This window comes from Mirounga leonina, unplaced genomic scaffold, assembly GCF_011800145.1.
Source record: "Mirounga leonina isolate KUSES-001 unplaced genomic scaffold, KU_Mleo_1.0 Mir_199, whole genome shotgun sequence".
Taxonomy (NCBI): Eukaryota; Metazoa; Chordata; class Mammalia; order Carnivora; family Phocidae; genus Mirounga; species Mirounga leonina.
This window is the reverse complement of record NW_023270498.1, coordinates 699,290-708,307: the sequence shown is the minus strand read 5'-3', so window position 1 is coordinate 708,307 and position 9,018 is coordinate 699,290. Positions and strand designations below refer to the sequence as shown.

At 58.6% G+C, this 9,018-nt stretch overlaps 1 protein-coding gene across 4 annotated transcripts in view; it reads right to left on the bottom strand.

Moving 5' to 3' along the window:
• Nucleotides 1–9,018, bottom strand: part of CCM2 (CCM2 scaffold protein) — a 46,046-nt gene that overhangs the window by 20,678 nt on the left and 16,350 nt on the right. Inside the window, exons 1-2 of one of the 4 annotated variants that reach the window (XM_035026448.1) lie at nt 5,741–5,802; nt 5,495–5,631 (exon numbers count right to left, since the gene is read on the bottom strand). The exons of 2 other annotated variants lie outside the window; for them this stretch is intronic. In XM_035026448.1, coding sequence (XP_034882339.1) covers nt 5,495–5,506 — 12 coding nt within the window. In that variant the 5' untranslated portion in view covers nt 5,507–5,631; nt 5,741–5,802. Of the gene's footprint in view, nt 1–5,494; nt 5,632–5,740; nt 5,803–9,018 lie in introns of those variants that run through there. One more of the 4 variants, XM_035026450.1, reaches the window with a different exon arrangement.

The following is a 9,018-nucleotide window of genomic DNA, read 5'->3' as shown; positions in this document are numbered from 1 at the left end:
GGAGGGGCCGGGGGAGGGGCCGGGGGAGGGGCCGGGGGAGGGGCCGGCCCTCCACCGCTCTCGCGCTCGAAGGGCAAGGGCGCCTCTCCAGGCGAGTAATCTGGTGGCTGGGGGGGGGCGGGACGGGGGAGGATCCCCCAGAAGACAGCAACGTAGCGCCACCCCAGCCCCTGGCTCCGGCAGGTCCCCTCGCTCCAGGAGCCCGGAGCAGGCACCGCGGCCTCAACAAGGGATGCAGCTCGGCGGCCGAGAGCCCAGCCGCTGCCTGCGTCCACACCTGCGCTCCGCGTGCCCTTCCCGCCGCCAGGGCCTCCCTGCTCCGGGGGGCTGGCCGCACTGGGCGACGCGCACGAGGGAGGCTAATCCTCCCCCCAAAGTAAACCTACAGAGCGTGAGCCAGGGGGCCCAGGAGCGGGCCTGGTGTCCCTGCCCTGGGACCCCACCAGGGAGCCCCTCCCCTGCCGTGGTCACCACACACCTGCTCGCAGACAGGTGCAGGCTCACTGCTTCCAGCCACCCCAAAGGAATACAAACCGGAGAAAGCGAGATGCCAACGCACGGCCTGGGCAGGGAACCACCACACAGGGACCCAAAGTCCCCCTCAGACCAAGGAGGCAGCCCACCTGCCCAGACGGCCCGGCGCCCGACCGTAGCCAGGACCCACAGGCTCGGCTCGGACCCACCCTCACAGGAACAACAGAGACGAGCTGCATACCTCTGTCACCAACCGGTCCTTACGAGCTTCTCCTGCGCGTGGGGGAAGTTCAGCCGTAGGCCGAGTCCCGCACAAACCAGTGCCGTGACCTTTGAAGCCGTGAGGCTCCTCACCAACCCATCAGCCTCGCAGGCGGTGGGTAAACAGGTGCACTGACCCCCCACAAAGGCAGTCAAGGCCTCGGGGTCTCTCCCACCTGCACCCACCAGCACACTCTGCCCTTAAGCAGCCCCCCACCTGGGAGCACCCCTCCCTGACTTAGAGCACCCCACCCACACACCCCAGAGCACCTCCTGGTTCCCACTCCCACACCCCTCCACGCAGCCCCTCCAGGGTGAGGGGGCTAAGGCTGCCACCGAAGCTGGATGATGTCTCCACGGAGCTTCATTTACTTATCCCTCTACTCTTTATATTTCCAGTTTCCACCTCAGCAAGGTCTTTACGTAAGGATGAGAGCCCCTCCTGCCTACAGATGCTCACACTTCAGCTGAGACAAGCTGCCCAGGGCCTCAGAGGCACACGGACGCACTGCAGAAGGAAGGGAGCATCTCCGGGGAGCCTGCCCGCCCCTGGGGTCTGTCCAGGCTCCCTTCTCTTCAACCCCTGGGAGTTTCAGGCCTGCACAAGTTAGGGGTGTGGCCAAAAGTGGGGGGTACTCTGCGTGAAAGCCTGGGGCCTCAGAGCAGGTGCGCGGCACATGTGGGGAATGGTGGGAAACGGTCACCTGCAATCGGCCAAACACCCTCAGGGCATTTTAAGTTGAAAATGACCCTGGAGGGCGCCTGGGTGGCTCAGTCGCTAAGCGTCTGCCTTCGGCTCAGGTCATGATCCCAGGGTCCCGGGATCCAGTTCCGCATTGCGTTGGGCTCCCTGCTCGGCAGGGAGCCTGCTTCTCCCTCTGCCCTTCCCCCTGCTTGTGCTCTCTCACTTGTGTGCTAGCTCTCTCAAAATAAATAAAAAATATATATATTTTTTTAATTAAGGGCGCCTGGGTGGCTCAGTCGTTAAGCGTCTGCCTTCGGCTCAGGTCATGATCCCAGGGTCCTGGGATCGAGTCCCGCATCGGGCTCCCTGCTCAGTGGGGAGCCTGCTTCTCCCTCTCCCTCTGCCTGCTTCTCTGCCTACTTGGGCTCTCTCTCTCTCTTTCTGTCAAATAAATAAATAAAATCTTTAAAAAAAAAAAAAGAAAAGAAAATGACCCTGGAAATGTGGTAAAGCGAACACCACGTTTCACCAGCCCTACCCCAGGCAGGCAGGCCACGCGGGACTGGGGCTGCCTCTCTGGCCCGCATCCCGGTCAGCAGGGCCATTCCTGACCCCTGCCTTCCGTACACAGAGCACCTCCCAGTTCCTGTGACGGGCACGTGCAAAGCTTGACCCTCTCGAGACGTGCGAGCCCCACAGACGCAGACGTCTGTGCCCACACCCTCTCCCCCTGGTGACCCCACAAGGCTCGCCCTCCTGATCATGACCAGCAGGGGCACAGGCTGAGGGCGGGTCTGAACCAGCGGCACACACAGCCACTCACACGCGCTCTCCCACCTCTCTCCACCTCTGCTCCTGGGAGCAACGGAAATCAACTGTGAGAGGACAGGTCTGCGAGGTCAGCCTCTGACTGTGACGCCCACAGCAAATCACCAGATCCACAGATCGCACGCAACCCATGCTGCCCCCCGTGCGTGAGGTACAGCTCACAAAATCGCAGTCAGCGCACACAATTGGCCCGTGCTGGGAGGGACGCCGGGCCTCAGCCCTGCAGCCCACCCTGAACACAGACCCTCTGCGGCGGGTCAGCAGCCCCTGCACGGCCCCTGCAGCGCGAGAAAACCCGACAGCCCACTCCAGAGGCCCCCGCCTGCCCAAGGGCCGCCACTCCAGAGGCGGAGCCCCACCCCGTCCTCCTCGGCCGCCACCCCTTGGGACCCCGCGCGGGACCCTGGCACCCGGGGGAGGGGTAAGTGCTGGTCAGCGAACACTCGGTGCCCACGCTGCCCAGGCATGGGAAGGCCCCGTGGGGGAACGAGACGGCTCCTACGTCAAGAGAGCACAGGCAGGCCGGGCAGTGAGCCCAGAGCAGGTGACAGGCACTGAACGCAGGATGGAAACCTGCGCCCAGAGGCACACGCCCAGAGGCACACGTCAGTGGCGACGGCCCTGCCTGCAAAGGTGTCGCCGTGGCAACAAGGCCCGAGCCCGCGAGGCCTGACCCGCCGGCCAAGCACAGCCCGGTGGGGACAGCCTCTGTGCGGAGCCCTGAATGCCCACGCCACCGGCTTTTACCCCAGTGGCGCACGAGCTTTCCCAGAAAGTGGAACACTGAAACCCTGGGTAGAGGAACGGCTCGCGGCAAAGCTGCCCCTTCCCACTGCCACCCGAGCGCGGGTCAGCGGCGAGTTCCCTGCCGGCTGCAGGACGCGGGGCCCTCCGCCTCTGCAGACACGCCGCAACCAAGAGGGCACCCCGGCTTTGGGAACGGACGTCGCTCTTCAACGTGAAAATGTAAAGTGAGGTTCTGGCTAAGAAAACACATGGAGAGACAATTCAGAAATTCTGACCCAGAAGCAGGGTTCCCGAACACGACCACACGATCTGAGGCCCGGCGTGTTCAGATCACACGATTCATTTCTGGAATATTCTGCAAATCAAGATGTCGAGTTTTAAAAGCGTTTCTGGTGGTACCAGTGCCCCTTCTTCGCTCAACAGGAATTTTTACTGAGCGCTGATGTTCATCGTTTTCACCAAAAGGATCTCATAATCCCTGACCCCGGAAGGCAAAGGATGAACTCAGCCCCCAGAAGGAACACGATGCTGAGTACAATTTCCCTTCAAGAATGGAGCCCGGTTGGGCGCCTGGGTGGCTCAGTCGGTTAAGCGACTGCCTTCGGCTCAGGTCATGATCCTGGAGTCCCTGGATCGAGTCCCGCATCGGGCTCCCTGCTCGGCAGGGGGTCTGCTTCTCCCTCTGGCCCTCCCCCCCTCTCATGTGCTCTCTCTCATTCTCTCTCTCTCTCTCAAATAAATAAATAAAATCTTTAAAAAAAAAAAAAAAAGAATGGAGCCCGGCACTGGGTGTGGCCTGGGGTCCACCTAAGCCTGAATCTTCTGTGAAGAGAAGGGACCCTGAGGGTCCAGTCCGGGGCGGGGGCGGGGATGCGGGCCTTCTGTGGCACACAGAACACCTGCCGTTTCTATAACCGAGGGGAACTTTCTGAACTGGCTTGGAAACAAGCCCTAGGTCCTTACCTAGGCTTACAATACCTTCCATTCCGTGCCTGAAACCACCTTTGAAGTTGGGGACCTAGAAGGTCGCTCTTAAACGCTCAGTTCTGGTTGCTGAGTGCTTCCCAGAGGAGGCCCTGACTTTGCAGGGCTGAAGCTTGGCTTCTCTGCTCACCTGGGGCATCCGGGCTCTGAGCAAGTGTGTCTCCTACGTAAATTCTCAGAGGCCAACGTCTCTGCCGGAGCATCTAACTGACAACGAGCAATGCATCTCTGAAAGAACCAGCACAACCACTCATGGGCCAGTGGTCTCCACTTGAGGCCAGAGCTAATCATAAGGCGACACACCAGCTGGCTCCATGTGCACAGCGCTAGGCTCGGCGTGCCCTGCACGAGGCCCCAGCAGCCAGGAGGCGAGGGACCGCGCAGAGCACCCTGAGCGCCTTGGTGCAGGTCCACACGTTCTCGAGGACTATCTTACCGATCCTTCGGTTGATACAAAACTGCCCCCAAACAAACCCTTTCCAAGTGCAAGGCCGCGGGTGTCCTTCAGTCCAGCATTCAGCAAATGTCTAACAAGCGCGTGGTCGATGCCCGACCCTGGGGCTGCCACGTGAGGGAGCCTCCGTCCCCCCCCCCGGGGCCCGGCGGGCTGCGGTCAAGCCCGGGGAAGCACCGAGGCCAGAGCGGTGGTCGGGCAAACAGCTCGCGGGCCCGTTTCGGCAGAAACCCGAGGCCGGGCAGCCAGCGGGCGCACTCGGCACCCTGGCACATCCTCTCCCTCGAGCTTCTAGCCACAGAGCACCTTCGTTTCACGCCCAACCTTTTCTTGTTTTTAAGACTTTTAGGTCTTCGCTACACCCCGTGCGGGGCTCCAACTCACAACCCCGACATCACGAGTCGCAGGCTCCTCCAGCAGAGCCAGCCAGGCGCCCCCAGACTCACCCCCGGGCTCATCTTAGTATCAACTAACTACCAGCATTCTCGGCTACGCGGGTCAACAGATGTGCTTTTAAAGAAATCTTCGGCACGAAGTGCCCACCAACAGGAAGAGAACCTGTTTGAGGGGCTAGATGCCCAGGAGGAGCAGGACACAGCCCGCGCCCTCCAGCCTTCCCCAGACTGCAAGGCCCCCACCTCAGGGCCCCCGACGGCTTGCGCAGGGGGCACACGCAACTTCTGTGGGGTCCTGGCACAGACAACATTCTGGATGTGTGTCTACCGGCGCGGTGGGCTCTTTGTCTTCACCCTTTCCCTAAATCACATTCCTACTCAGATCCTGCATCCTAACCAACCACAGATCCACGTGAAACCTGCTCTTCCCCCGCAGATGGGACACCTAGGCCTCCTACTCCTTGGGTTAAGACGGGTGGGCCCTCCTCATCTGTTCACCGACCGCCACCAGCCACTGCTTCTCAGACCCGGAAGCCAGAGGGAACCCTCCTCCCCTCTTCCCAAAGCGGGGATCGTGGGCCTGGGTCACCCTGGCTCATGAGCACACCCCCGACGGGCCCACACGCTCGTTCTGGCCGGCTCCTTCCCCGCTGGACTTGCACCTACCTCGTTCTCCATGGGGCACCCGCTGGAAAGTCTGAGGAGGAGCTCTGGTTCCTCCCCCTCTGCCGAAAGTTACTGTGCATTCTCCTCTGTTCACTTCTGATCTTGTTGAAAAATATGGTCAGATGTTAGCCCTCCCTCTGAAAAAAATATGTGAATGAACAGGAAGACCAGAAACCACAGCTTCCTTCTGCAAACCCCACTGAAGCTGTTTACCATTTGTTAAAAAGGGTAAGAGACAGGCAGCACCTCAAACTGCTGGCCAAATCCAACGGCCGCGAGCACAAAAAGATCCGAGTAAAGCGCCGTGTGCTGGAGGTGGTCAGGAGCTCTCGTGCCCACGGCGGCCTCCCCGCACTTCTAGCCAGTGCCGTGTGGTCCGCTGAAGGACGTTATTCTGGAAGTCCAGCCACTCTGCAACTCCACTGCTAACAAGAGTGACCAAGCAAACCCGGACCCCACCCGTGCTCAGGGCGGGGGCAGAGTGCGCCCGCGGAGCCCTCAGCCTGCAACAGCCTCTGTGTCCCCTGGGACTCCCGAGTTTGAGTTCCCCACGTGACACAGAAGAGCATGTTTCCGAGCAAGTTCCTTTCAACGTCTTTAGGGTCAAACCTCCCCATCTAGATAGCAGAAGCTGGTGTGCTGATGGGGAGGCCTGACGTGGAATATTCCAGAACAGCCTGTCAACAGGAAAGGCTATGTAAGTAAGCGTCTGGTTCATCGGAGTGACCGTGTGTGCTCACAGATCAATAGACTTCACAAGTACAACACAAGTCTGTTATTAGGATGAACCAAACCAAAGTGCTGGCATTTCAACAGATTTTTGCCCATAAAAATGGCCTTTTCACGGGGTTCCACTTAAACTGTACTGAAGTTCAGTACTTCTGGACTGAGAAGACCGAGGGCTCCGAAGCAATCACCCCAATCGCCCTAAGGATGAGCACGCATGTCACAGACGCAGAAGGCGCGCAGGACAGGGAGGTGGCCCCGAACCACATGTGCTCAAATAAAGCCCGGCATCGACCAGACTGTCCCTTTATCTCCTGAGGGACCTGGGGCGGCACGTGCCCTGGGTGCGAACATCTCCTTCTTCCTCCAAGATACCCCGGTGCAGCAGGACCGAGGAGGGCCAGTGCAGAGCGGTCCCCAGGATGGGCACAACTACCAGACACCCCAGTGGCGCCCCCAGCCAGGTGGCCTGCTTTCACAGATGCCACGGTCGCCCGCTGGGCGAGCAAGAGCAAGGCCAGCGAGCGCACAGGCAGGCACCGCAGACCAGACACAGGGACGGGCGCACGGCCCCTTGCAGGCGTCCCGGGAGGGCTGCCCCCAAACGCGGCGGTGACATACAGCAAGCAAGGGTGTCGAGATGCAGAGGCCAGCAGAGAGCAGCCGCTCCCACGGCTGAAACCAGCGACCGGGAGGCAGCCCACAGCCGAGACCCCCTACAAACGGACATTCCAGCCAGTGTGCCGACAGCGCTCACTCCGAAGCTCACTCAAACAACGCACCAGCCCCCAAGACAATTCCACCCCCCGGTCTCGGTAGGGCCGCATCACAAGCAAACTGTCCTCGACGGTGATCGCACTGTGCTCTTCGCCAGTGAGGGCGCCCAGGTGGCTCAGTCGGTGAAAGGTCTGCCTTCCGCTCAGGTCATGATCCTGGAGTCCCGGGATCGAGTCCCGCATCGGGCTCCCTGCTCGGCAGGGAGTCTGCTTCTCCCTCTGACTCTCTTCCCTTTCGTGCTCTCTGTCTCTCATTCTCTCTCCCGAATAAATAAATAAAATCTTAAAAAAAAAAAAATAGCTTTCTGTGCCTTCTCTGGTAGAAGCCAGGATTATTTCAACAGAGACTTAAAGCTATTTAAAATTGATCAGCCTTGGGCGCCTGGGTGGCTCAGTCGGTTAAGCGACTGCCTTCGGCTCAGGTCATGATCCTGGAGTCCCGGGATCGAGTCCCACATCGGGCTCCCTGCTCTGCGGGGAGTCTGCTTCTCTCTCTGCCCCTCACCCTGCTCTCGTGCTCTCTCTCACTCACTTGCGCGCTCTCTCAAATGAATAAATAAATAAAATCTTAAAAAAAAAAATGGTTGTGGAAATGTGTTCCCTCTCTGCTTGAAGAATACCTACCAACATCCCTGATTTCACCTCTGGGCCCAGGAGACCTAACCCAGTCACTACGTGGCCCTTTTCATGTGAAAAGTTGGCTCATCCCATCCTAGAACACAAAGCAAAACATGGAAAATAGGAAGATACGACAAATACTACAGGTCACGGAGGCTGGACCCATACAGTCTGTTGGTGACCTGGGAGGGGACCAGAAGGGACACAACCCCTGAAGACAGCGATGCAGGACAGGCTCTACAGACGGAAACGCCCTCGTACCAAGGCCAGCGGGGACAGACGGACTGCAGACACACAGAGCCAGCCTCCTAAGACTGCAGCGCTCCAAGAGGGAACCGGAACAAGATCGGAGCAGCATCCCCGTAAAGCTCTGAGGGGAAATTCGTTTGAGGCCAGAAGTTAATATGAAGTCAAACTGTCCATCGAGTTCAAGCAAAATAACGTTACGTTCATATTTGAAGTGCCTTGGAATGTTTACACCTAAAACCTCTCTTTGAAAAACATACTAGAGGATGTACTACCAGCAAAAGTGTCCAGGAGAGAAAAAGATGTGGACTCCAGGGGACCATGCAAGTGACCCAGACACACGATGACCTAATCACAGGGTGAGTCACGCACTGAGCCAACACAGCAATGGGTCCAAATTAAAACAGAACAGCAGGGGCGCCTGGGTGGCTCAGTCGTTAAGCGTCTGCCTTCGGCTCGGGTCGTGATCCCAGGGTTCTGGGATCGAGCCCTGCGTCGGGCTCCCTGCTCTGCGGGGAGTCTGCTTCTCCCTTTCCCTCTGCTGCTCCCCCTGCTTGTGCGCTTTCTCTCTCTCTCTGTCAAATAAATAAATAAAATCTTAAAAAAAAAAAAGAAAATTAACTAACAAAACTGACAAAAGATTAAAAAGAAAAAGAAGAAAATGAAAAGCAAGTGGGAGGATGAAGGTGGACATGAGTTCTGACCAGCAGTCTTAGTTCTCCACGGCTCACAACATTGCCAAAGACCCAGCACCCCAACTCCCCAAATAAAATAAGCTCAGCGCAAACCTACAAGAAACAGGTTGAGTGTTTCACTTGGAACCCCTGTGTCATCCCTCACCCACCACACATCCTCAGCTCAGTCAGAATAGCCAAGTTAAATGCTTCCTCCTTTCTCTCTGGTCTCAGCTGTCAAAGTAACGCTGTTCCTTAACAGTCGCCAAAGGTGAACAGGAACGAACCACAGCCATCGCCTTGTGGATGCTCAGAAGGCCCCTCCTCTGGCCAGCAGTGGGGGACAGCTCAGGCGGGGGACAACTCTGGTGGGGAACAGCTCAGACCAGGGACAGCTCAGGCAGGGAACAGCTCAGACCGGGGACAGCTCAGGCAGGGGACAGCTCACACCAGAGACAGCTCAGGCAGGGGACAGCTCAGACCA